The sequence below is a fragment of the Hemicordylus capensis genome, chromosome 2, assembly GCF_027244095.1.
Source record: "Hemicordylus capensis ecotype Gifberg chromosome 2, rHemCap1.1.pri, whole genome shotgun sequence".
NCBI classification, from domain to species: domain Eukaryota; kingdom Metazoa; phylum Chordata; class Lepidosauria; order Squamata; family Cordylidae; genus Hemicordylus; species Hemicordylus capensis.
The window spans coordinates 253,448,306-253,475,783 of NC_069658.1; the positions used below are offsets into that span (position 1 = coordinate 253,448,306).

Here is a 27,478-nt window from a genome sequence, read left to right on the forward strand (position 1 = left end):
AGCCCACTTGCGCCTCAAAGGTTTATGCGTCCGCCATCTTGGATCAGAGTGAATGACATCATCACAGACTATGCCACTGAGGTGCCCCTTTGTGTCACTCACTGCAACTGTACCCAATTTGGTTCAAATGGGTAAGGCAGTCCACAAATTAGCCCGCTTGTGCCTCAGATGTTCACGTGGCCACCATCTTGAATTGGACTTGTGTCCCTACAACTGTACCCGATTTGGTTCATATTGGTCCAGGCATTGTGAAGTTGATGCAGGGGTGGGTGGATGCATGGACACACACACAGAATGCCGGGTGATCTCATAAGCCTACTGGAAAGTAGGCTGAAAAGAACTATAAAGTGACAGATAAACATCATTAAGCTAAAGCAGTTCTGTCCTCAAAATCAGTGCCATAATGATCATATCTACATCCAGGGCAGGCTTCTAGGGTTGGAGGGTTTTTTGTTAGTTTGTTCTAAATATATATATTTGCTCCTTTCCTCTTCCTTGAACTGACAGCAGCAATTTAAGAATGGTTGTGGACCTTTTAATGCATGACTGCTCTAATTCCAAGTTCTTAGTCACGGTGTTCTTTCTCAGAAGCTGTTGTGCAACACTTCACCTTAAGGGAAGTTTTTCCACATCGTGTTGTCTGCCTGCCAAAGAAACCTGTAGGCATGCTCCTATTTATTTATTTACATTTTATACACTGCCCCATCCAAATGGCTCTGGACCATGCACAGCAACAAAAATAAAACCCGTGAATCAGTCCTTTAAAAACAATCATTACAAAACAATTTTCAAACAGTATACAACCATTAACAATTAAAGCAGTTTTAATACTCTGGAAGGCCAGGACAAACAGATAGGTTTTAAGGGCTCTCCTGAATGCCAACAATGAACTAAAGTTACAGATTTCTTCTGGGAATGTATTCCACAGCCCAGGAGCAGCTACAGAGAAGGCCTGCCTCTGAGTCGCCGCCAGACGTATGGGTGGTAACTGGAGACGGACCTCCTCAGATGACCTTAACATGCAGTGGGGATCATGCAGAAAAAGGCACTCTCTAAGGTTCTCTGGACCTAAGCTGTTCAGGGCTTTAAAGGTAATAACCAGCACTTTGTCTTTTGCCTGGTAACATAGCAGCAGCCAGAGCAACTGTTTTAAAACAGGCATAGAGGCTATTCTCACAGTCGGCCAAAAGTGGTCTAAGGGAACCTAGCCCGCTTTTGGGTGAGCGTGAGAACCACTGGGCTCGCAGGTGAGCCCGGTTTCCTCAAAACGGGTAATCCACTGAAGTAACCCTCACCTAAAATGAGATTGCTCCGTTAACCACGGTTTTTTGATCGTGTATTGACGTGGCACGGCTCCGCACCACGGCAACACATGCAAGCAGCCTCCTGGGCTCGGGGGTCTCCCCAGGATGCCCTACGCGCTCATGTGGGGCATCCTAGAACTTTTGGGGGCCACATGGCCCCCAGTCCCTGCAGCCCCTGCCGGCTCCATGACAGGGCTGTTGCCTTGATCATCTTCAGGGAGAGCAGGCTACTGCTCTCCCTGCTAACCCCCTAATGGTGAGTCTCATTGATTGTGAGATTTGCTTCATAATATGTTCTCTCCAGGTTGCCCCAGAGACCAGTCTGGCTGTCGCATTTTGAACTGAAGTTTCCGAACAACGTACAAAGGCAGCCCCAAGTAGAGGGCATTGCAATAGTCAAGCCTGGAGGTTACCAGCTGATGCACCACTGTTTTGAGGTCATCCTCTTTAAGGAATGGATACAGCTGTCGAATCAGCTGAAGCTGGTAGAAAGCATTCCTGGCCATAGCCTCCACCTGAGATACCAGGGTGAGGCCCAGGTCCAGTATTACTCCCAAGCTCTGTACCTGTTCCTTCAAAGGGAGAATAACCCCGTCCAACACGGGAAGATTCAAATCATCCCTCAAATTCTGAACCCCCACAACAAGCACCTCTGTCTTGCTTGGATTCAATTTCAATTTGTTATCCCTCATCCAGCCCATTACTGCCTGTAGGCAGGCATTTAAGGAATGAATACCATTTATTGGATGGAAGTGAGGAGAGGATGAAGGAGTGACCCTCTTGGCTGTGGGAGCCAATCTGTTATCACAGCCACAGAAAGTTATAGGCACAGGTGGTCTGAGGTTGGCAGAGGTTCCGCTTCAGGGGACCAGAGGTCCTTCAGCAGCACCTCCTGAAGAACCAGGGCCCTTGGCAGATTTTTTAAAAAAAATTTACATTGATATCCCACTCATCCTCTGAAGAACTCAGAGCGGTGTACATGATTATTTTTATCCTCACAACAACCCTGTGAGGTAGGTTAGGCTGAGAGATACATGACTGGCCTTCATGGTTGAATGGGGGAGTTGAATGGGGATTCAAACTCAGCTCTTCCCGGTTCTAGTCCAGCACTCTAACCACTTCTAACCAGATGCCTGAGGATGCCGACCCTGGCCCCCAGCCCTGCTTGCACATCTACCATGGACCCACTGTGTGCTGCAAACGATGCTGGGTTATATTCTAGGCTGTACACGAATTCTGAGAGTGTACCTGGAAGACACATAGCATTCTATGGCCATACAGGGTTGTGGTTTGGAATGTCTGAATAATGTGCACTATGCTTTTGAACTGCACAGAAGCAACCACTCTCAGCACACCCATCCCTAGTACTGTGCACTTCTGGTGAGTTTGTAGAAATCTGAGCCTGTATCACCCCACCGATGACTGGGAAGGTGCATGGTGAGTGCTGGGGAGTCATTTCTGGCATCCCCTCCGCCATCAAGCTCTATGGGGAAAGGACTACACCTCCCAGCACTCTCTATGCATACCTCCCAGCATTCCTCACTGGGGTAGTAAAGGGGTTCCTTGCACCATAAGCACACAGTACTGCATGGAGATGGGTGCACTGTTGAGCAGCTGCCTCCACATGCACAGGATTGGCTTGCGGCATTCAGAAGCACAGTCCTAGTTGCCAATGCTGACTGAAGCTGCTCCTGGAGATTCCCACCCTCGCCCCATATTTTTCACAATATCAAGTTATTAAAGCTTCCAGGATTACTTTCAATAGTCACTGGAGATTGATGCCAATTAACAGAGGCCAGTTCTGGAGGGTTGCCACCCCAAATGGCTGTGATGCACAAGTATACAGCACGATGGAGATCACAAATGGAGATCAGCTGCTTCTAAATTGGAGCTTGGCGTTGTAAAGCTAGCAAGACCCAGTGTGAAAATGTTGGATTCTGTTCCAGGAAACTTGGGTTCAAATACTAGTTTAGAAAGTTTCTGATTCAAATTTCACCTTTTCTGTGAACTCAACAAGCCACAGTCTCTCAGCCCTTTTTCAATATGATAATAATGCTGCCTTACCCTATTAGAGTAGCCACCTAATGGTGCTGCGGGGAAATGGCTTGACTAGCAAGCCAGCAATGAATGCACCACTGAGAGACCTTAGTTGAAAACAGATCATCCTGGAGAGAATCTATGTGGTCGCTAAGAGTTGACACCGACTTGACGGCACTTAATCAATCAATCAGCAGCATGCCACAGGTTGCCGGTTTGAATCCCCGCTGGTATGTTTCCCAGATTATGAGAGAATACCTCTATCGGGCAGCAGCGATATAGGAAGATGCTGAAAGGTATTATCATCTCATACTGCACGAGAGGAGGCAATGGTAAACTCCTCCTGTATTCTACCAAAGACAACCACAGGGCTCTGTGGACGCCAGGAGTCAACACCGACTCGACGGCACACTTTACATTTACCCTGTTAGAGGATAGTAATACTGACCTACCTTGTAAGGGTGTTTTGAGTTATATACTGGGACAATATAGTGTATGTTAACTGTATACAGGTTGAGTATCCCTTATCCGGACATCCAAAATCCGGAATGCTCCAAAATCCGGACACCACGCCGTAACAAACAAAAAACAAAAATGCCTCAGCTCACTTTAAAAATGTAGTCAAGCCACCTTCCTCAGGGCCAGGGCCGTCCCACCGCTGCCTCCCTCAGGGCCAGGTCAGGCCGTCCTGCCACCACCCACCGACCACCCCTACCGCCCGCCCCCACCCCCACCTCATGCCTCCTCTGCTCGCCTCTTCAGCCGTCCACCTCCTTGCCGCCGCCTCCTCGCCACCACCATTATTTCTCACCGCTGGAACTTTTGCACGCTCTCGCGAGAGTTCCACCTCACATTCCAGACCCCTGTCTACCATAATTATATGCCTGTATATAGAAGATTCCCAACTCCAGAAAAGTCCAAAATCCAGAACACTGCTGGTCCCAAGCAGTCTGGATAAGGGGTACTCAACCGGTATTACATTGATTTATTACTGTATATTACATTGATTTTCAAAGAAGGACAGCACCCAACACCTCCTGAATCTTACAGACCTATTTCATTACTGAATGTGGATTACAAACTTTTTGTGGCTATCTTGGTGACAAGATTGAAGAGATTCTTAGCAGATATAATACATTTTGACCAGAATGGATTTGTTCCAAAGTGACACATGAAGGACAGTTTAAGATACATTCTGAATGCCATTGAGAATATTAGTTCAGGGGGAAAGGAAACAGTGATGGTCTTTCTTGATGCTGAGAAAGCTTTTGATAATTTGGAATGGCAATTTATGTTTACGGTGTTGGAAAAGATGGAACGTGGGCTGAATTTTATTTCTTGGATTCAAAGTATCTATCTGGAGCAGAAAGCGAAAGTAATAGTGAATGGGGCAATATCAAAGACATGCTTTGTCACAAAAGGTACAAGACAGGGATGTCCACTCTCAGCTTTGGTGTTTATTTTGGCTCTGGGAGATATGGCAGGAAGAAAGAATACCCAGAATTAAGATGGCCAGGCAAGAACATAAGATAAAGTTACATGCAGATGATATAGTTCTAACAATTACCCAACTATGTAATGGAGGAAATTCTGCAATATGGGGACGTTTCGGGATACAAATTGAATAATAGCAAGACGCAGTTGGTAACATGGAATATTGAAGATGAGGAACTGAAGGAACTGGAAGAAAGAACAGGATTCCAGTCCAGTGTTAAACCAGTAAAATGTTTGGGGGATTCATGTAACAGCAACAAAGAAAGACTTATTTAAAAATAATTACTGGTATGGAAGAAAATACTGGCTGATCTGAACAGATGGGAAAATTAAATCTTTCATGGTTAGAGAGAATCTCAGCAATTAAGACGAATGTCTTGCCTAGGATTAATGTTTTATTTCAAAAGTTACCAATAAGAATCGAAGAGAAGACTTTACATTAATGGCAAAGACAGGTGGACTTTTTATTTGGGAGAATAAAAAGCCTAGAGTGAAATTTAAGATTATGCAAGATGCAAAAGAATGCGGAGGATTAGCCACCCCAAACTTGAAATTATATTATCATGCCAGTTGTTTAACATGGATTGCAGAGTGGATCAAAGTTCCATACAGATGGGTCACAAATATGGAGCGGCCAGATATGATTAATAGCCTACACAGATATTTGTGGACAGCAGGGGGAAAAGCGGATGTAGAAATTAAAAACCACTCCATTAGGTACAGTTTTCTAAACGTATGGAATAAGTACAAACGAAAGATAAGTCCAACATTGTTGCCTATAGCTTTGATATTGAATATGTATTTCCACAGAAAAGAACATACAAACAAAATTTGATAAATGGAGAGCCTACAATTTACAAAGTCTAATGGTAGGAAGATCAAAAATGAAATCCATTCAATTTTTAAGTCAAGAGTGGGATGAAACTCCTTCTTGGCTATTGTACTCACAGATTAACAGCACAATTCAGGAAGAAGTATGGAAGCAAGGTGGAAAATTGAGAGACGGAATTTGAACCCTCAATAACAGAGCATCTGCTAGGTTTTATATACAAATTGCTATTGGAATATGACTCAGAATCAGAACAGATGAAAGACTGTATGATAAAATGGATGCAGAATTTTGATAGAACAATAGAGATGCAACTGTGGGAATTTCAGTGGAAGGTGAATATAAGATTTACAGTGAATAGTATTTTAAGGGAATATTGGTACAAGATGTTTCTGTGCTGGTATATCACCCCAGTAGTGATTTCAAAGATGGACAACAAATACCATGGGGAAAGTTGCCAATGTACAGAACAGAAAGGTAGCATTTATCATACGTGGTAGACATGTAAAAAAGCTCAAAAATTCTGGAAAACAATACACTTAAAAAAAGGAAATAGTTTAGTTAATAATTGACAGCGCCTATGATGGGGGGCGGGGGGTTGCAGGGAGTACATCATACCCAGGCCTGGGATCCAAAAGGGGGCCCAGGAGCCAAAGTATTATCTGTAACCTATATCACTTTATAGTTGTTATTTCACGAAGGGAGGTGCGCGGGAAGTCCATTTGTGTCTATTATGATTGTTAATGGTTATTATTGTTAAAAATTAATAAAAATTGAATTTTGGGGGGGGAGGAACTGTAACCTATATCACACATTATTGCAACAGTTAATAGCTTATCTATAGAACTTTTGTGGCCTAATGATGATAACTATGATCCCAGCTTGGCTAAGCCTATTCAAAAGATCAGGCATCACATATTGTACATTCTGATAAGCCAATGATTTTATGCTACAAAGAAACTTAAGTAGGTACTAGCCAACCCGCACAGAGCATCTGTGCGCTCTTTGGGGCTGGCTGTTCCCTTCCCTCTCCAGCCCCACTCTACCCCCCTCCCTTCTGCCCCACAATCTTGCCTCCCCCTCCCTCCCACCCCACTCTCTCTTGCCCTCCCACCCCTCCCTCTCACCCTCCTGCCCCAGTCTCTCCTGCCCTCCTTCCCCTCCCCCTTCTCCTCTCTCCTGCCCTCCCCCCGCCCCACTCCCTCTTGACTTCCCCCCGGCCCCACTCCCTCTTGCCCTCCCCCTCCCCCCTGCCCCACTCTCTCTCGCCCTCGCCCTCCCCTGTCCCCTCCTTCTTGCCCTCCCCCTCCCCCTCTCTTGCCCCCCCCTCCCCTTTGCCCACCCCTCCCCCTGCATTTTTAAAAGTTCTGCTTACCCGGCCGCTGCCACCGCTCCTCCTCCCAGGCAGCGAACAGGAAAGTCCCGCCGCCCGGTTCCCTCCCACCCATCTCCCACAGGCTCCTCCTAGCCTGGCCGGTGCGCCTGGCCAAGAGGCGCCTCCGTGGCCTGTCCTGCTGGCGGGCCCGCCACACCAAGTGCCACCTACAGGGCCTGTCCCGCCAGCGGGCCCGCCACACCAAGTGCCGCCTACGCGGCCTGCCGTGCCCGCTGCTGCCGCCTGCCAGTCTTTGCGGCCAGCGGCAGGCCAGCCACCTCTCCCCCCACCTTCTGCCCCGGTATCGGGGCCAGCAATTTTTTCACTTTGCAGTTGTCACACACTCAACTTATGTGGAAATGCTGCTGCTGAATGCATACCTGAAGCAATAACCTTTTTCAGAACAATTCAAACTGTGTACCACCTGTTCAGTTCCGGTCCTGAGCAGTGGGAATTACTACAAAACCATATTGGTTGTTCTCTTCATGGTATGTCTGAAACAAGATGGTCAGATTGTATTGAATGTGTAAAGCCTTTTGCAGCTCACTTGCCTGGCATTAAATTGGCACTGGAAGACCTCCTAGAACTGAATTTATTTGATGGCCAAAACAAGAAATGAAGTCCACGGAGTTTTATTATATGTGACATCTTTTGCCTGTGTGCTAATGTTAACTGTGTGGTACAAAATATTAGCTGGCATAGATATTTGCAACAAGGTCATCCAAGCTAGAGATGCCACACTGGATGCTGAAGTAGTAAACATAGAAACTCTCCTTATAGATCTGACAAAACTTCGAAACAACTGGAAATGCATGTGGAATGAAGCCAAATTGGTTGCGTCAAACCTAAAGACAGAAATAAAACTCTCCCGTAGATGTGGTGGAGTTAGGCGCAAGAGGGCAAGGCTGCATGATGACAGCACACCTGATGCTAACTTGGAAGAAATGAATGACACAGATGATATGCCAGAAGAGACCTACTTCCGCAAGTGTGTGTTTTACGTTTTGGTAGACAATGTTATAGCAGGATTAACTGTCCGCTTCAATACTGTTAAGCAGTTGGCAGAAAAATTTGATTTCTTGTAGAAATATCTTACCATGTCTGAAAGTGATGTGGAGAGAAAAGCTTTATCTTTATCAAAGCAATATCCTGCTGACATTAATGGTGATTATTTTGGAAAAGAAATGCAACATTTACCCTCAGTACATAAAGCAAAATTTGTAAATGCACAGATCTGTTGAACTTGTTAACAGAGTACAGACTTGGTGACCTGCTTACAAATGTTTGTGTTAATTTAAGAATACTATTAACAAATCCAGCAACAGTAGCTTCTGCAGAGAGGTCATTTAGCAAACTCAAGCTGATTAAGAATTATTTAAAGTCTACAGTGCCTCAGGAACGTCTTGTGGATTTGGCCAGGCTAAGTATTGAATCAAACACTGCCAGAACGATTAATTTTCATGCTGTGATTTGAAATTTTTCACTTTAAAAAGGCCAGGAAAGCTCTTTTAAAAAAGTAAATACTAAGCCTATCTACCTTAAAAAAAAAACCACACAACTTTTTATGTCTTATGATCTGATCTGCACTGCAATATAAAAAGATGTTTCAATGTGAATTCTTTCTCCTTTTATCTGTATTGTAGCATAAACAAAGATGTTCAGATCAAATGTGCTTTCTTCTCTCTGATCCTCTTTTATTTTATTTTATTTTATTTATATTTATCATGGAGGGAGTATAGGAGCATAAGGCCTCAAATGCAGAAAATCAACAGAGCGCTCCATCCCACCCTTCTCTCATCTTCCATACCCTTTTTGGCCTTACACAGGCTGCAGCTCACTACAGCAGAAAACCGTAGTGGATAAAGACAGGATGACTACTGGAGAAGGGAAGGGGCCCCGAAAGAAACTTTGTACCCCCCTGGTAACATTCCTTTCAGGAATGATTGACCTACATACCTCACAAGGAAGTAAACAACATAAAGACTGTTCCATATTTCAGATAGATTTGAAAAGTTGTACGGGAAAGCAACGTGTGGCACCTTTCTCAGGCCATGTGCAAGAGCCACTTTGCTCTGAGGACAGCGACGCCATCTCCCGCCACCCGCCGGGCTTCCAGACCTTAAGGAGCGGGCAAAAATTTGCCATACAGAAAAGACTGCTCCTGTGTGTTAATTTTTCTTTTTGGCGTGTGTCGTGGTGCTGTTTAAAGGCACAGACGTCCTGTCCCGGGTGGAGGGACGTGCTTGAAGCATCCAAAAAAACCATGTTGTGGGGTGTTTGGCTGAGGGCGGCAACTTTTGAGTGTGCTTGCTCAACCTCCCCTCCACCCGTCCGCCCCTCTCGTGCCAATCGATTCCTCTTTTCAGGTTTGAAGGAGGAGGATCCTAGAGTTGCCCTGGCTCCTCCCGGCAGCAGCAGCTGCAAAATGTGGGTGGGAGATTCCCGCTTGGCAGCTACTGCATGAGACCAGAGCGGATCCCGAGGCTGCGCCATGCTCCCTTTGCTATGTGTCTTCATCCTCTTGCCAGGTAGCCAGACCCTGCCTGCTGCTGAGCTGGGGAGGGGGTGAGAGGGTCTTGCAGTGAGATAACGGTGGGAGCGGGCGGCGGGATTACACTGCGCTATTCTGTCTTGTTTCTTCACCACGGGCTCTGTTTCTGTTTCGTTTCTGTTCTTAAAAGCAGTTCTTGGGTTTCTTTTCCTTTTTAGAGCCTAAATTTCTCTGATTGTTTTCTCTTCTCCATATGCCTCTACTTTCATTCATTTCTTTCCCCCTTTTAGTACTATTTACTTTACTACTACAATTTATATACTGCTTTTCAACACAAAGGTTTTCAAAACAGTTTACATAGCCAAGAACAAGATGATCTCTTTGGTTTTTCCTCTTTCTTTTTTCCTCCTTTTAAATATCCTTTGTCTAATTGCTTCTTTATTCCCAGTATGGGAATAAATGGAATAAATAAATGGAAAAATTCCATTTTTCCTAAGTAATTTCCATTCCATACTGTTTTTCTTCCTGAGCTCAATTTTGCTTTTAGTATTTCTATTGGCATCATGCCCCTCATTTTGTCTTTCGTTTCCTCGTTCTTCTATTTCTTTTGCAGCCTGTTTTCTTCTCTGTTTTCCAATTCCTGGAGATATGCATATTAAAAAAAAAAAGACAAACAAGTGTATGAAGCAACCATAAAAGCTCTTGGTGAAACGTTAAAACTGGATCTGAAACAGAGTTTTGCAAAAATAAGAAACTCAACAAAATTTCAGAATCAAAATTAATTTTTTTTGAATTTTGAATGTTTTTGTCTTTGAAATTAAACTTTGGGGAATATTTTTAAATTAGTTACAGTAAAGGTGCTATTCCTTGCAGGAATATTCCAGCCTATTCCTTGCAGGGCAAACCATACTGAGCTGCCTTATACTGAGTTAGGCTCTTGGTCTATGTTAGGTCAGTACTGAATCTGGGGTTTTCTTCATGCAGAGTGGATGCTGTACTACTGAGCTACAGCCCCCATAATAATAATAACTAGCTGAACTGGGCGCAGAACATCTGTGCCTCTAGTTCTCCGCTTGCCCCCCTGCTTTTTGGCCCCCACCCCCCCTTTCCCCCCTACTCTCTGGCCTGCCATTTGGATAGCAGGTGGGCCAGGAAAGGGAGGATGTGCTGCCCTCTCCTCCGCCTGCTCGGCCATTCTCCAGTGCGGGCCAAGCTGGTGCCGGAGAGGGTGGCTGCACCACGCTCTCTGCCCTTCACATTTCGGCCGCAGTATCTTCGTTTTGGTCGGCAGGCGGGATGGAGAGCTAAGCTGCGCCACCCTCTCCGCTGCCCGCCCGCCCTTCACATTTGGACGCACTGCAGGCCATGCTTCCTTTGGGCCGGCTGGCAGGGCTCTCGTTTGCTGCCGGCTGCTTCCCACCATCTAGCTGCTGTTTTCTTCTCTGCCCGCCCACCGCCGTCTTTCCCCCCCACTTGTCCCGCTGCCACCGCCATTTTCTTCCCTCCTGCCTGTGCCCATCTCTATCTGGGCAGCTGTTCGCGAACTCTTGTGAGAGCTGCCACACATGGGCTTAGCAACAGGTACATTTAAGAGAATTATACATATAGACAGATAATAATAACACTCTCATATGAACCTGCCATAGTCCTTAGATTGACATTAGATAATTAATTAAATGAGAAATCCTGGTCCGCCTTTAACTGAGATTTGTTTGCTGGGCATCAGAATTAGGTCCTTTTTAACAGTGGCATAACTCACCTCTAAGAGAGAGAATGATGATCAAGGTTTATATACCCTTATTTCAGCAAAAGGTTTTTCAAAAGGAATGAGAAAAAGAATATGGGAGATCTCCTCTTTACCTGTTTTTAAATGGTGGTTGAGGTTGTGTGTGTGTGTGTGTGTGTATATATATATATATCTTAAAGTGTTTCAGCATATTTTGTTTTAATCACCTGGGCTCTAGTTTGGATTTGATTTTCTGCTGCTATTTCTGCATTGTATTTATCTCGTTGATGTTTGTTTTGATATTGTGTTTCTTCACTACCTTAGGCTTGTTTCTACAGGAAAAGTTGGGATTGAAATCCCTAAAACAAATACATAAACACTGCCCTACCTTGCAGGGTTGTTGTATGGATTGCTTATCTAATGTACATGATACAGTTTCAGTACCCAAAAGCCTACCCAATAGCCAAGAATTTGACTGGCAGTTCTAGGCCTTGAGTCTGTACTTCTCTTTTGTGGAAATAAATGTGGTTCCCTATTGTTGTTTCTATGGCCAGCTCACTAGTGAGCCAGCCACCTCCAGCCACTAGTGGCCACTCCCACTTGCTGTCAGTGGCTGCAGTGTTGCTGCCCCCTGCCACTCCTGCTGATCTTCTTCCTCCTATATGCCCATCCTGCTCTCTGCTCCCCCCCCAAGGCAGGGGGGCAGGGCAAGGAGAGGAAGAGTAGTGGTGGTAGTGGCAGCAGCTACCACCCCCCCTCCAGATAAGAAGAGGTTTGGTGGGGAATTGGCTTGGAGTGTGCCGTAGGTGATGTGGGGGACACTTTGTGCAGAGGTAGCAGATGGTGATTCCCCACTTGGCCTCGGATGGCAGGGGTGCTTGCCCCAGGCCTGATTGTTCTTATCATTCTCCTAGTATTAGAACAAGTCCAATGTGATCATAGGAAGCTGCCTTATACTAAATTGGACCCTTGGTCCATCCAGTTCAGCATTGCCTACACTGACTGGCAGTGGCTCTCCAAGGTTTTAGGCAGGAGTCTCTCCCAGCTCTACCTGGAGATGCTGCCAGGGAGGGAACCTGGGACCTTCTGCATACAAGCAGATGTTCTACCACTGAGCTACAGCCCCATTCTCTAAGGGGAATATCTTATAGCAAACAATGTTGACATGTAGTCACCCATCCAAATGCAAGCCAAGGCATATCCTGCTTAGCAAAGGGGATAGCTCATGCTCCCTAGGAAGGGGCTGAAAGGCATCATCTCAGGCTGCGCGGGAGAAGGCAATGGTGAACCACCCCTGTATTCTACCAAGAAAATCACATGGCTCTGTGGTCGCCAGGAGTGGACACCGACTCGATGGCACAACCTTTTCAACTGCGAGTCCAGCTCTCTACAAATCCAGCTCCCTACTGCAAGTCCCATGTGTTTCCTTTGTTAAACAAAAGGGCACGAAATATTATCCCTTAACCTTTAAAAAGTGACATGATTAACCCTGTTCACAGTATGATGTTCACTGCAAGTACCTGTACAGTGTAGGCCCATACAGATCTGCACACACGTACGGTTATTCACACATTATGTTCAATGTACTTCCTATGCATACCCTGGTTCACTTTCTAAATGAACACATGTATAGTCATTCAGACACAAACATGTACATGTCTACAGACACCTGTACACACATACAACATAATGTCTGAATAGGGCTATTGTCCTTTTCTTCTTATAGGCAAATGATTTCAAGCCCGTTTTCAGCTGATGTACAATCACAAATGCTATACTTCACTGGCTGGTAAAATTAGTATAAAGAGGACTTCAAATATTAAATCTCAAATGCAAGCATGGGATTTCTAAACTTTAAAAACGTGAGTTAGCTTTTAGAAAATCCCTCCCTTCTGCAGCAAAGTTCAGAGAGAACTGGGCAGAAAGGTAGGGCCAAACTATGTGTTGCATTAAATGTGGTATTAAGAGTGCCAGCGTCACTCCTGTAACAAAAAGCTGTTGTATGTGGGAGCCCTTAATATGGGTCAGGACTGCAATTTAAGGATCAGGAATTAATCCTTTCCCCTTATACCATTTTCTTGCTGAACATCACGCCCACCCCCAAGAGCTGTTTGCCCCAAAGTGGGTGATTGCGGAAAAGAACAGCTTTTCAGGCAAATAGCAACTTGGCCGGGTTGTGGGGAGCATCTGCAGAAAAACAGCACGGGGTGGTGGTGGGGAGTATTAACTCTTCTTCCTTATGTACCATGGTCCTAATCCAGATTGGGTATCTCCAGCTACGTTTTGGTAAAGAGAAGTAGCCAATTAGCAATGCATTTAACATAACCTGTAAGGCTAATCTAAATGTTTGGAGTGTGAAAATCCACCTAATTTTCTGAGATAAACACTGGGCAGTTGGGCCCTCAGTGTTTAGGAAAGGGGGTACTTAGGAAGGCCTGCCCCACTTCCCCCAGATCTGAGATAAAGGATTGATGCTCTACGTATGTTCTAAGGTACTCTTTTTTATTTATTGCTTCACAGCCTGATGCTCTGATGTAAAAAACATCAGGGGCAATACCGAACCCAGTAACTGAGTCAAAATCCTAAAGAGGGTTTAAACTCTAGGGAATTGATGCCTTTTTCCTACCTCTGCAGCTGTTGCCACCCAGGAATCTGTACCTGATGCAGCACCATCGTGCCCAAAGGAAGTATCTATCCGAGGTGGTACCGTGTCGGTCTCAGATGGCTATCGCCCCGGAAGCCTCCTTACCTATTCCTGCCCAACTGGCTCCTATCCATATCCATCCCGAAGTCGGATCTGCCAGTCAAGTGGGATGTGGTCTCCCATGCGCTCCCCGACTGGAGGCCTTATCAGGCAAGCACAGTGCAGAGGTATGTGAGGGTTGCTGACCACTTGGGGGGTTGCTGACAGTCTAATGGGGTGATTAGATACAAGTTCTAGACACATAGCTTCTCCAGGGTGTGAAATCTGGGAGGTCGGCTGATTCTTGAAATGTGTTTTACCAAGATGTCTCAGTACAGTCAGATGGCCAGTCTTTGGCACATAGTGTCCACATTACACTTCCTTCCTGTTTTTGTGATGTATGGTTAGGTGAGGGATAGAATGTTCTGGGGCTTCCCAGAAAGCATCACATAGGAGTTGCCTCAGGGGGAGAATGTCCCAGGTCAAAAGAAACACACTTCCCTCACATGACTACTGCTTGCTGGAAGTGCTGAGCAAGAAAAACAGAGAGATGAAACACAGGCGGGATGGTATCCTGTCATTCTTAGACTAGGGTTTTTTGTTGTTGTTTTTTTTAAATTCTTTTTCAAATTGTGAGCCCTTTGGGGACAGAGAGCCATTTTATTCATTCATTCATTCATTCATTCATTCATTCATTCATTTATATCTACACAAACTGCTTTGGGAACTTTTGTTGAAAAGCAGTATATAAATATTTGTCGTACTCATCATCCCTGCCTGTATGTATGTATGTATTTATTTATTTAATGGATTTTTATACTGCTCCAAACCAAAGCCTCGGGGCAGTTCACAATAATAAAACAATACAAATAAATAAAACATTAAAATCAGTTAAAACTCCAAAAAGCTGCCTAAAACGAGAACAATTTACAAAATTTAAAATTACAAAAGCTAAAAGGCCTGGTTAAAAAAAAGAGTCTTCAAGGATCTTTTAAAAACCACTAGAGATGGGGAGAGTCTTATACCAGCGGGAAGCACATTCCAAAGTCTTGGAGCGACAACTGAGAAGGCCCGTCCCTGAGTGGCCACCAAACAACTTCAAGGTAGCCACAGACAGGCCTCCCTTGACGAACGCAGTGGACGATGGGGATTGTGCAGAAGAAGACGTTCTCTTAAGTACCATGGGCCTAAGCTGTTTAGGGTTTTATAGGTTATAACCAGTGCTTTGTATTTTGCCCGGAAACCTATTGGCAGCCAGTGTAACTCGTGTAATATAGGAATAATATGGTCTTTTCGAGATGACCCGGAGACCAACCTGGCTGCCACGTTCTGTACTAATTGTAGTTTCCAGACTACATACAAAGGCAGCCCCACATAGAGCGCATTGCAGTAATCAAGTCTGGAGGTTACCAGCAAATGTACTACTGTTCTGAGGTCATGAATCTCAAGAAACGGATGCAGCTGGCGTATCAACCGAAGCTGATAAAAAGCACTTCTGGCCTATGCCTCAACCTGAGAAACCAAGGGGAGGCGTGAATCCAGAAGCACTCCCAAACTGCGTACCTGTTCCTTCTGAGGAAGTGTGACCCCATCTAGAACAGGCAGGTCAATATCGTTTTCCGAGTTACAATCCCGCACAACAAGTACTTCTGTCTTGTCTGGATTCAGTCTCAGTTTGTTATCCCTTATCTAGCCCATTACCGCCTCCAGGCAGGCAATCAGTGAGGATATGCCTTCTCCTGATGAAGTTGACATGGAGAAATAGATTTGGGTATCATCAGCATACTGATAGCACCCAGCTCCAAATCCCCGGATGATCTCTCCCAGCGGTTTCATGTAGATGTTAAAAAGCATTTGAGACAATATGGAGCCCTGAGGGACTCCAGATAAAAGCTCAAGTTTTGAAGAGCAACAGTCTCCAAGCGACACCATCTGGAATCTGCCTGAGAGATAGGAGTGGAACCACCTCAAAGCAGTGCTTCCTACACCCAACTCCCTCAGACGTTCTAGAAGGATACTATGGTCGATAGTACTGAAAGATGCCGAGAGATCCAAAAGGACCAACAGAGTCACACTTCCTCTGTATGGTCCTAGATGACAAATAATTTTAAATAGAAGCCATATTTTGAAATGAGGCAAATGTTAAACAGCAACATTGGCTCCGCCTGAGTGCCATGCAAGCTGAGAAGCAGACAAGGGCTTCTTTAATCTCTAGCTGTGAACACAAACAGAGACTGTGTCAGGAATCTCCGTTTAGTGGACCTCTGTTGCAGACTCTCATATATGAGTCTAGGCACAGTCAAATTGGAGTGAGCAGCTGAGGTGCATTATTGGAAGTCATTCCCAAAACCTCTGTGGCTCTATCCCTTGGGAAGGAAGAGAATAAAACGTTCTCAGCGACTGAGGTGTGTTATATGTTATAAGGTGTGTTATATATACCCCATGCTAACTTGGAACCCCATGCTAACTTGCCAAAGAGGCACCTTTTAACGTGGTGATTCTCTTTATTTAGCAGGGGGAGAGTAACTGGCCCTATCCACCCCCAGCACAGTACCTCCAGTGACTGTTGCTGGTGTCTAGCTTATGTTTCTTTTAGACTGTGAGCCCTTTGGGGACAGGGATCCATCTTATTTATTTATTATTTCTCTGTGTAAACCGCCCTGAGCCATTTTTGGAAGGGCGGTATAGAAATCAAATTAATAATAATATACAGGTGGGAAGAGGCTCTGGACCTGTATTGAGGGGCCATGAACAAAGTCCTTAGGTGTGGAGTAAACTGGTTCACCACCAGTTGTCTGCCCATATCACATGGCCATCAAAGAAGGGAAGACAGTATAGGCTGCACACAGTGTTTCCTCTAACAGGGATTCCCAGCTGCTGTTCACTACAACTCTCATCATCCCCAGCTGCAGTGGCCTTTGGCTGGGGATTACGGGAGTCGTAGTCAACAACATCTGGGAATCCCTGTTAGAGGGGACACTGGTTGAGCAGGGTTTGATTACATTACAAGTGTGCTTTCCTTAAGGAGAGCACGCTTGTAATGTAATCAAACCCTCCTCTTAAGTTAAGAGGGACTTTTTAGAATTGACCCTTGGTTTGCTTAGTATTGGGGCCGTGTAGGCATATCTCTCTGTGACCTTGTTGTCTTCACTTCATTGTATATACTACCTGATCCTAAATGAAATGATTATTCTCCATATGTATATACCACTTTTCAACCAAAACATGTTTGCGAGAAGACTTGCATGCCAAAAAGACAGAGAAAATGGTTCCCTCTCCCCAAAGGGCTAACAGTCTGACAAAAAACATGAGGGCGATACCAGCAGCAGCCACTGAGAGGGATGCCATGTTGGGATGAAAAGGAGCACTTGCATCTCTCCTGCTAAATCTTGTTGTAAACCACCCAGAGACGTAAGTTTTGGGCGGTATAAAAATATGTAAAATAAAATAAATAAATATAAGAGAGCCACCACTTGAGAAGGTGCTTCTTTGCCCAGTTAGCAGGAGCTGCATCCAAAAAACCAACCGGTAGTTGTTAGGTTAATATTTGTCTTTCCCTAGAGCCTATTCTCGAAGCTCTGTTAAATGCAGAAAATATGAAGGTGCTCTGTACTGCCTCTGACCAATACATTTAAGCCGGGGTTGCTGAGCTTTTTGGCAAGTGTGCCATAAGTCAAGCAAAGGAGACTTGTGCTTGACTCCACTCTTGTGCATGTTACACAATGCACTCTTGTGCATTTGCATCTTGCTTTTAATGTCTTGATCCAAGCAATGCTGCAGTTCTATCGAGGCAGGCAAGAGTCCAAGCCCAGCTTTATACACGGTGACCAAAAGGCTTTCAAGCTGCTGTTTGGACATGTCACAGACCTTGGCTTCCTGTTCCATGCTACCAGAGTGCTTTTCAGACTAGCTGCTCAACAGCCGCAAAATGCCTCCGTTCAGGCAAGTTGCATTCAAAACATAAACAGCAGGGGTAGCAGTCTCACGGAAACTAACAACCTCCCCAAACAGCAACTTTCTTATGCCAGATATACAATGTCCTAGTTCTATGTCGTAGCGATTAAATTCGAAACAAGGCATTGGAAGTGTGAACGGCACCCTGCTGTTCGTGTAGGGACTGCGGTGTCACAACACAGGCAGTGTGGAAGCACACTTCCGAGATACAACATGACCTCGTTGCAGGGTCTAGTCTGGAATGCACCCAGATGTAGAACTAACTTCACAGTTCTTTGGATCCTAGGCCAAAACCTTCTTGTTGTGCTGTTCTGAGCCTTGTCCCTTCTCCACTGCAGACATACGCTGCCCTGCACAGCAGGCCTTCGAAAATGGCTTCTTCAGTCCCCGACGCAGCTGGCACCCTGTTGGTGCTGTCCTGAGCTTTGAGTGTTCTGATGGATACCAGCTCCATGGTTCGGCCCAGCGGTACTGCCAGCCCAATGGCCGCTGGAATGGAACTTCCCCAGTCTGTGAGGATGGAGGTGAATCCCGCTAGGCTTTCAGTACTCCCACTTCCAACATCCATTTGCCCTCTTTGGGAGGAAAAGAGGAAGCTGTTTGTGTGTGGACTGCATATACTTTGCATTAACAAAATTCTACACTAATAACCAAATTATGCAACCTATATATATTATGCAATTTAATCTACCTCCATATCTATATTTGCCTATTTTGCAAAATTGGCCAATTTAGTTGAGCTCAGATGTTCAGGATGTTCTGCTTGTTTTTAATGTGATACCTTGTTTGCAAATTAAGACGGAGCATGAAGTGGGGTCCACGTTCATGACATAATTTTGCCTTTCAAGTTTGAAATCTGGCCCTGTCACCCATGTGTTTGAGAGGTTCATGTGGAAAAGAACATGTGCAGGGAAATAGGAATATAGGAAGCTGCCTTATACCGAGTCAGACCGTTGATGCATCTTGCTCAGTATTGTCTACACCAGGGATATTCAGCGTTGGGTTTCCAGATGTTATTCGACTTCAACTTCCATAATCCCCAACCAAAGGACTTTGGGGCTGGGGATTATGGGAGTTGAAGTCCAATAACATCTGGGGACCCAACGTTGAGAATCCCTGGTCTACACAGACCAGCAGTGGTTGCAGACACTCTCATAGATTGCAGACAGGAGAGTCTCTCAGTCCTATCTTGGAGATGCCAGGGTGGGAGATTGGAACCTTCTGCATGCAAGTATGCAGAAGCTCTTCCCAGAGTGGCCCCATCCCCTGGGAATATCTTTCAGTGCTTACACATGTCTCCCATTCAAATGCAAACCAGGGCAGACCCTGCTTAGCAAAGGGGACAATTCATGCTTGCTACCACAAGAGCAGTTCTCCTCCCATAAACAGTTGAAGACAGAATCCCAAAATTAACTTTGTTCGCTTCGTTCCTCGTGTGTGTCTGTGGCCTAGTTGTTCTCACTGAGGGGGTAAACCTGTGAATGGGTTGTACCAGTTCAGACGGCAGGTGAGGGCTCATATAACTGATTGTTTCTCCATACAAATAATGTCATCCAACTAGATGTCGGAGAGGAGGATTCTAATGTAGCCGTCTCCTAATCATGATCCGGGCTTAAACAAAAAGCAGCAGCATTCCATCATGTGAGCCCCTACCTGAAATCTGAAGTGGGTCAGCCCAGGAAAGGGCTGACCACTTTAGCTAGAACTATGCTAAATGTTCTGGTTTGAAAAGTAACCTGGTCTGTCCACTCATTTTTGAAGTAAATGGGAAAAGAATGAAAATGCATTTTAAATTCAATATCTCCACTGATCAACTTAATGTTACCTTTTAAAAAGCAAGCGTATAGCCCTTAAGACTGAAGGTGTATAGGTAGCGACTATTACAATATTACAGGAAGGAGTGAGCTTCACAGCATTTCTGCCAGCTCTTTGTCTTGCTCTCTCTGCAGCGGGGCACTGCCCAAGTCTTGCCATTCCGCCAGGGGCCATTGCTAGTGGGGGGCGCAATCATCTTGGTGACCGGATCACATTCCAGTGTCAGAGAGATCTGGACTTGGTGGGGTCATCCCAGCGTGTGTGCACTCCAGAGGGTGAATGGTCAGGAGCTGAGCCAAGCTGTAGAGGTAAGCAACTTGACCACATCTCTCCTCCAAACTTCCCCAAAAGGTTGCTCGCCTTTGAGCAGGGACCGTATCTAACTATTTGTGCTCTGTGTACAGCCTTTGACTACTTCTTCATCATTATTATTATTGTCATCATCATCAGTCATCATCATCATCATGAGACAACTTACCTTTTACCTAATGAATCCAACTAACTTCCAGGGAGCCCAGGAATCCTGCCCCCCACCCATTCTTTATCTTAGCAGACTCCCGAAGAAGACAGGAGACCCTGTAAATCCCTGTTCCTCTGACCACCTCCCAGCCATGTCCCCCCTCTTCAGAACCTGGCTCTTATTCCTCCCCCTTCTAGCTCTACCCCATGAGACTCCTCCTCTCTCTCAGAAAACCAAGCCTTGACTCTTCCGCCATCTTGTCTCACACAATAACAGAAGCACTGCCTCCACTCTCTTCCCCACAGCCCCATTCTCTTATGATCGGGCTGAAGATGTTGAAGCCGAATTTGGAGCCTCGTTTACTAATGTTCTGAGTGCTGTATCATCTTCTGGGCCTGACCCTTCTGGGACGCTACAAGGTGGGTCCAAGCTCTTTACTCTGTCTTGCTCTGGTGGTATAGTTACTATAAGTCAGGTTGGGCCAGGGGCATAACTACTATTAGGCAAGGGGAGACAGTTGTCTAGGGGCCCCACTGCTCCAAGGGCCCCCCCAGAGGCATGTCACATGACTCCCCACCCACCCGTGTTGCATCCCATATGAATTAATATTGAGTCTTTGGGAGATCAGCAGTAGCAGACAGTAAAAAAGGGTTAACTTTTCTCCCAGCCCTATTGGTTCTCCTAGCATCTTGTACTCCTCCCCAGCTTGGAATTTGTATGTAACTGCAGAGTTGAGGAAGCTGACTGTTGGGATGGTAGTTGCCTTCCAAAAATCAATCTTTCCCTGAGCATATTCTAGTGTAAAAAGTAGTGAATTCAGCTAATTTAAGGAGGTGGGGGAGAAAAGGAATGAGAGACAGAGCAGAGAAGAGGAAGAAGAAAGGTGGTGTGAGATGGGCGCAAGGCTATGTGTGACTCACCAGAGGTGTATCAGAATCTAATCTGGCCCACCACCAAATTTTAGTTTGACACCCCCTGGCATAGTGCATTTGCAAGAGAAAGAAAACCCAAGCCCTAATATTTATATGGGGGAATCTTTTATCGGGGGGAATTCTTGTTGCACCCCCTGTAATTTCCTACTGGATCCACCCCTGTGAATTAAGAGTCATTGTGAACAAGATATTCACCGTATTCATAATGGGGATCTGAATGTGAGTGCACTATATATTGTGAAGTGTATTTGTGTGTGTGTATCAGCGAGGGGCCCATTTTAAAATCTTGTCTCTGGGCCCACTCCAAGCTTGCTACGCCTCTGGGTTGGGCCCATGGCAGAAGCAGACCATTTTATGGTCAATTTGTGTTGAGGTGAGAGATCACGAGAACTCTTTTGCATGGTGTGTGGTATCAGGACAGTGTGAGTTAAGAATCCTCAGGGCCTACCTCCATAATCTATTTCGTTGCCAGCTCTAGAATATGTGAAATAATGGGGCACAATAGAGGGTGTGCCATTGACTACATACAATGGGATTTCAAGGCAGATTTGAAACCCAGGCTCTCCAGCAGTTGAGCTATATGGCATTTTGTGACATCTGTTTGTTTGCAAATGTACAGGTTGAGCAGGTAGTAGTAGGCAAGCAGGCACACACTGGCAGAGTTGCTCCCACAGGAGTAGCAGCCCCAAGCCACAACAACACACCTGGAGTCCCAAGACTCCTTTGGACCAACCAGTTCAAAAAACTTAGAACCAAACCAGATATTTAGATTGCATAGATTCAGTCCGTTTGTGTGTGTGTGTGCATGTGTGTGTGCGCGCGTATGTGTAAAAATTGCAGCTGTATGGAGTCCCGATCTGGAACAGGATATCAGTGAGAAGATAGTGGCTTAAAGCCTTTGTCTTTGCCATGATCTTGATCCAGTTCATGCCAGTCCCCTCCCCACCACTTTCATGATTGCTGTTTGGCAATGCTTATTGACATTTTAAAACAAACATGCAGACCCCGATAATACAGTCTCTTTGTGTTGCCTAGTTTGGCCCTTAGAAATATTCTCCCACCCAACTTTGGTCAAATTCAAAGTGGTCCTTATCGTGGAACACATGTGCATAAGTAGACAGACTTATTTTTGTCTTCGGACCACAGGTGAAACTCAGAGTGGATGTTGCTTGGTCGCTTCAAGCAGCAGGTTACTGGGGCATCAGCAGGACAGCAAGATGTCCCTCCTGATGCCATTGGAGCAGCTATACCGACCTGATCTGAACCCTTGCAAACTTGGCAAGGAGTGCCTCTCCTCACACTCCTTGCAAACTTTGCACAAAACATGAGGAGAGAAGCGGAGGTTGCATGCAGCCTTTCCTTCTCTGCACCACTGTGAAATCTTGCAAAAGATGCCTTTGAAGGGGAGCTGGCCCCCACCAGGGTCATGGGGCAAGGCAACATTTGGTGGCTCGCCTCAGGCGCCGCAATATCTTGGGCCACCCTTGGTTGAAACTGGTCATTGTTTTCAACCATCTCAACCGTGATTGTTTATCCTTGTGAAGCAGGATAAACTGCTGTCCAAAGTCTCAGGCAGAGGGCTTGGCCCAGCCCTTCATTCTGAGATCTCTTTAAATTGAGATGTTGGGGATTGAACCTTGGACCTTCCACATGCCAAGTATGTGCTCTGCCTCTGAGCTACGGGCCAGTTGCATCAAAGGTTGAGTAGGATTGCCAGGTTTAGATCTTCTATTGACTCAGGACCCAAGGCCACTGTAGTTTCTCCTGCCCGTTTGTCCTTCTGTCTGTCCTGTTCTCTGCTTGCATGTGGCACACTTGGAGTCCTGCTTGCTGCAGCAGTTAGGGGACAAGGGAGGAGAGGAAGACCAGGGTGGAGGCAGATGGATGGGAGGAGCTGTGTCAGCATCTTCTGATTTTGTGTGCTAGATGGCCAGCTGCCTGATTCCTTGTTCAAATCTGCTAAGATCAAACCTGAATAGAAATAAATGGCAGTGCATGTGAAAGATAACCTTGGTGTTTCCATTCCTTTTAGGACTGGAGTACAAGATCTGGGGTGAGGGGGTTGTCATTTGGAAATTGTGAAGTACTGAGTGATAGTTTTTCCTTTTCCATATTAGCTCCATCTTTAGGACGAAGGCTTATACTGTCCAGAGAAAGTTTCCTCTATGTCTACTTGCTTCTCGATGCTTCCCACAGTGTCACTTTAGACAACTTCAAGATCTTTACACAGTGTGCACAGATTATAATTAACAGGGTAAGTTTGTACAGACACAACTTAGAAAGGGGCAAATATTGCCAGGTGGATTTGCTTTTTCTGATTTCCACAGGGGCATGTTTGCACTGTACATTTAAACAAGTTTTATACCCCTTTAAAGATCACTTTGGCTTCTTCCAAGGCCCTATGAATAACCATGCCAGAGAGGGGTGAGATTCCTCTCAGAAAGTTTTAGAACCCTTTCAGGATTACAAATCTCAGGGTTACTTGAGAGAAAATTACTACAGTTAAAGTGACCTAAAGTTGTCATGTAGACAAGCCTTTAATGGTGCATGGGGAAAATACATTAGCCAACATCCCCACTAAGCATTTAGTAATCTGGAGTACCGCTGTGCAGGCGCCGCCCTGCCCTGCCCCCTGAAATTTTCACTGATCTCTCCTTCCCCTAACACTCTTTAACACCCCTAAATATGTCCCTGAGGGCTGTGCAGCCCTTGGGGACATATTTAGGGTTGTTAAAGAGCACTTCTGAGGGAAGGAGAGAGTGGTGAAAATTGCCCACCCCATACTGTGGTATTTGGATTACTAAATGCTGCTGCAGCACTTTGCATGCAACAGCTGTACACCATTAGTAGGGATGTTGGCCACTGAATCTTAGTTTTGAACTTTTGAATAGGAAGCTGTGTTATACTGAGCCAGACCATTGGACTATCTGGATCAGTATTTGTTGGGGGTTGTAATTTTTACCCCCAGTTAATTAGCAGAGCACTAAAGAAGCTACCGACTCCAGTTACAGAGTAGTTTGCAGAGTTTAGTTGCAGCTATTTAGAGAAGGCACATGGAGATTCTTGTAGAATAAAATACTAAGTAGATTTATTGGTGGATAGGAAAGACCTAATCCTAATCTATAGAACTACATAATGAATAGGTGGGGGGGTGGAGAGAGAGAGAGATGTTTCCATCTGTTCTCTAAGAGGAAAGGAGGGGATTCTGACTCTCACAGGAAATACCTGAAGAGTCCAATCAGCGGTCATAGAGTAGAGACAGGTAGAACAGCTAGGGAGACCCTTACTCACTATCTCTACTCCCTAGTGGTCATTAGGATAGTTGATACAAAAGGTTGATGCACTGGAACTCCAACAGTATTGTCCATCCTGAATCATCTATACATGTCAAAGCAAAAGGAAATGTAGTTCACGTTCTTGCATGTCCAGGCTAGTAGTACATTCTTAACTGTCTGTGCTGACAAAATGAGGAACTCCTTAAATTTAGGTATCAATGGGTACAACCCTGACATTGCACTGGCTCCCAGTCCATTTCCGGGCCCAATTCAAGGTGCTGGTTTTAACCTTTAAAGCCCTAAATGGCTTGAGACCAGGTTACGTGAGGGAGCGCCTTGCCCCATATGTCCCAACCCGGTCCTGAGATCTTCAGAGGCCCTTCTCTGGGTGGCCCTGCCAAATAAGGTGAAGCAGGTGGCTACTAAGGAGATGGCCTTTACAGTGGTTGCACCCGGGTTATGGAATAGCCTCCCCGGTGAGGTTTGCCTGGCTTCATTGCATTGTTCTCTTAGATGCCAGGTAAAGACCTTTTTGTTCACTCAGGCCTTTTAAATTTAAATATTTACAAATTGTGATCTGATTTTAACTGATTTTTTAGAAAATGTTTTAAAAATTGTTTTGTATTGTATTTTGTATTTTCTCCCCCCACCCTTTTTGTTCTGTTATGATTTAATGTGTTTTTTTCTCATGTTTTAATGCTGTGTTGTAAGCAGCCCAGAAAACAATTTGTTATGGGGTGGCTAACAAATAAAGTTTATTATTATTAGTATTTACTGATAAGTCCCAATGGGATTTAATGGCTTGTTGTCCAAGATGGCTCAAGGCAATTTGGTGTCTGGTACAGAAAATTCAAATGGAATTCACATTGTGGTAAAATGTAATAATAAACGAAAACCTGACAATTTACTGCCATTTAATTGTATCTTAAAATCTGTTGCCTGAGATGGGCTACTTGGTAGTAAATGAAATAAAAGGAAAGGAAACTGGTAATTAAAGTCTTCTCACATAGAAGTGAAGCTGATTAATTAAAGAACAATTTATTACTAATCCTCCCACAGCAATGAACAGGAAGCAATAAAGCTGGCTGAACCTACAAGAAGGAAACTTTTAATGACTGTTGTAGGGGACATTTGCTGAATGTGAATAATAGAACCATAGAGTTGAAGGGTCTTGTAGCCCATCCACTCCAACACCCAACTTAATGCAGGAACTCCGGAGCTAGAGCATCTCCATGAGATAGTTATCCAGTCTGTGCCCGAAGACTTCCAATGAGAGAAGCCCCACTCCCCTGAAGATTGGTTCCATTATTGAACAGCTCCTACCATTAATAAATTTATCATAACTAGCCGACCGGGCGCATAGCATCTGCGCCCCTAGTTAGACTCTTCCCCCCCTTCAGCCCCAGTCTCGCTTTTTGCCCTCCATCCCTCCCCTTTCCCCTCCCAACCCAGCCTCCTTCAATGGGTGCTGGGGCTTTGCCCCAACACCCCTTCCCCTCCTGACCTGGCCTCCTTCAATGCCCCTTCTGACTCTTCCCCCTCCTCTCAGCCCCGTCTCCCAGCCCATCCCCACTTGCCGTGCCTCCTCTTTGTGCCAGCCCAGCTGCTCCTTGATCCCCCGGGCCCTGTGCGCCCGTCACCGCCTCACTGTGGCTGGGGCCGGGCCACAGCCGCCTCCTCATCGCGGCCGTCGCCTTCCCCCCAGCAGCAGCTCAACGGCCTCCTGCCCTGCGCGAGCCTCCACTGCCCACCCAGTCCGCTGGGCGCCGGGACGCATCTCCACGGGCATCTCCATGAGGATTAAATATATAGATGTTCAACCAAAATCTACCCTCTTGTAACTTAAGCCCATTTGATCTAGTCCTGCCTTCAGTGCAACAACTTTCAGGTCGTTGAAACATGCTATCATGTTCTCCCCCACCCCCATCTTCTCTTCTCCTTGTTAAATGTCCTGAGTTTCTCCAGTCTTTCCTCATAGAACTTGTTTCCCACATCTGTGACCGTCTTTATTGCCCTACTCTGAACCCACTCTAATTTGTCTACATCCTTTTAAAAAGTGAGGCACTCAGAACTGGACACAGTACTCCAGAGGATGTTTGACTAGTGTGGAATAAGGTGGAGCCATTACTAATGAATAAACATTGTAGAAGGATGGGGGCCATGAGGAAAGGTGTTCATGGTTTTGCGTGGAACCACCATTTTATTTCCACTTAAACTTTACTGTATGAAAAGCAATGCCTTGGCAGCTTTAAAGGGCCCTAGCACAGAAGCAACCTACCTTTCCTGAAAGACAGCTTGCCTGTCGCTGTCAATTTCTCTTGGCATGCACAGTTGCTCAGGAGTGTGGGATGTGTTCTACATCACATTCTCAGTTAAAACTGGGCAACAGTGAGGCCTAAAAGGCCTGGTCTGGGCTTCACCTGAGCTGAGTGTTCATTGTAGCACATGCCCCATAATCTTTTGGAAAGCATGGGGCTTCCATTTCAGATGTGCAAAAGGTTCCTCAGCTGATGGATCAATGTGAGAAGTGTACTTGAAAGTTGGAGTTCTGAAAGCCATTGACTTATGGGATTTACTCCAGATAAAGATTTTTCCTTTAAAGGCAAATATAAGGATAGTTAAATTAGTCAACTTTATTGGTATAACCCTTTTCCATATACATATACACTCTAAGCAGTTTGCAGTTAATACAATGGCAAACAACACATTTTTAAAAGCATTAAGGCATATTTCAGTAAGAAGTACAGGCAAACCTCATCACTCGCGGACTCTATATCTGCGGTTTCGTGTATCCATGGGTTTCTGAAACCCGGTTTCATTATCCGTGAAAAAATTAGTCTTAATTTGCGTGGGGGTTTTTTTTGTATTTTTCACGTGTTGGGTCCATTCTGGAACCTAGCCCCCTTTTTTCCATAGGCATAATGCCTTGTTACTCACAGTTTCGTTACTTGCGGTAGTAGACGAGGAATGGAACCCCCATGAGTAACGAGGTTTGCCTGTAATCTCATTCCCGTAATAGTTTGTACAAACCTGTTATTATAATAAATTATAATACATTTATTATATTTATAGAAATATAACAATAATCGTAACAAAATAAATA

General features: G+C 45.3%; 1 protein-coding gene across 1 annotated transcript in view; it reads left to right on the top strand.

Annotated features, from left to right (window-relative positions):
• Window positions 1-9,455: 9,455 nt before the first annotated feature.
• The window catches only part of CFB (complement factor B), a 95,651-nt gene continuing 77,628 nt past the window's right edge, over window positions 9,456-27,478 (top strand). The window contains exons 1-6 of the mRNA XM_053293384.1: window positions 9,456-9,567; window positions 13,891-14,127; window positions 18,232-18,417; window positions 19,843-20,016; window positions 20,474-20,587; window positions 23,218-23,354. Coding sequence (XP_053149359.1) covers window positions 9,531-9,567; window positions 13,891-14,127; window positions 18,232-18,417; window positions 19,843-20,016; window positions 20,474-20,587; window positions 23,218-23,354 — 885 coding nt within the window. The 5' untranslated portion in view covers window positions 9,456-9,530. The remainder of the gene's footprint in view (window positions 9,568-13,890; window positions 14,128-18,231; window positions 18,418-19,842; window positions 20,017-20,473; window positions 20,588-23,217; window positions 23,355-27,478) is intronic.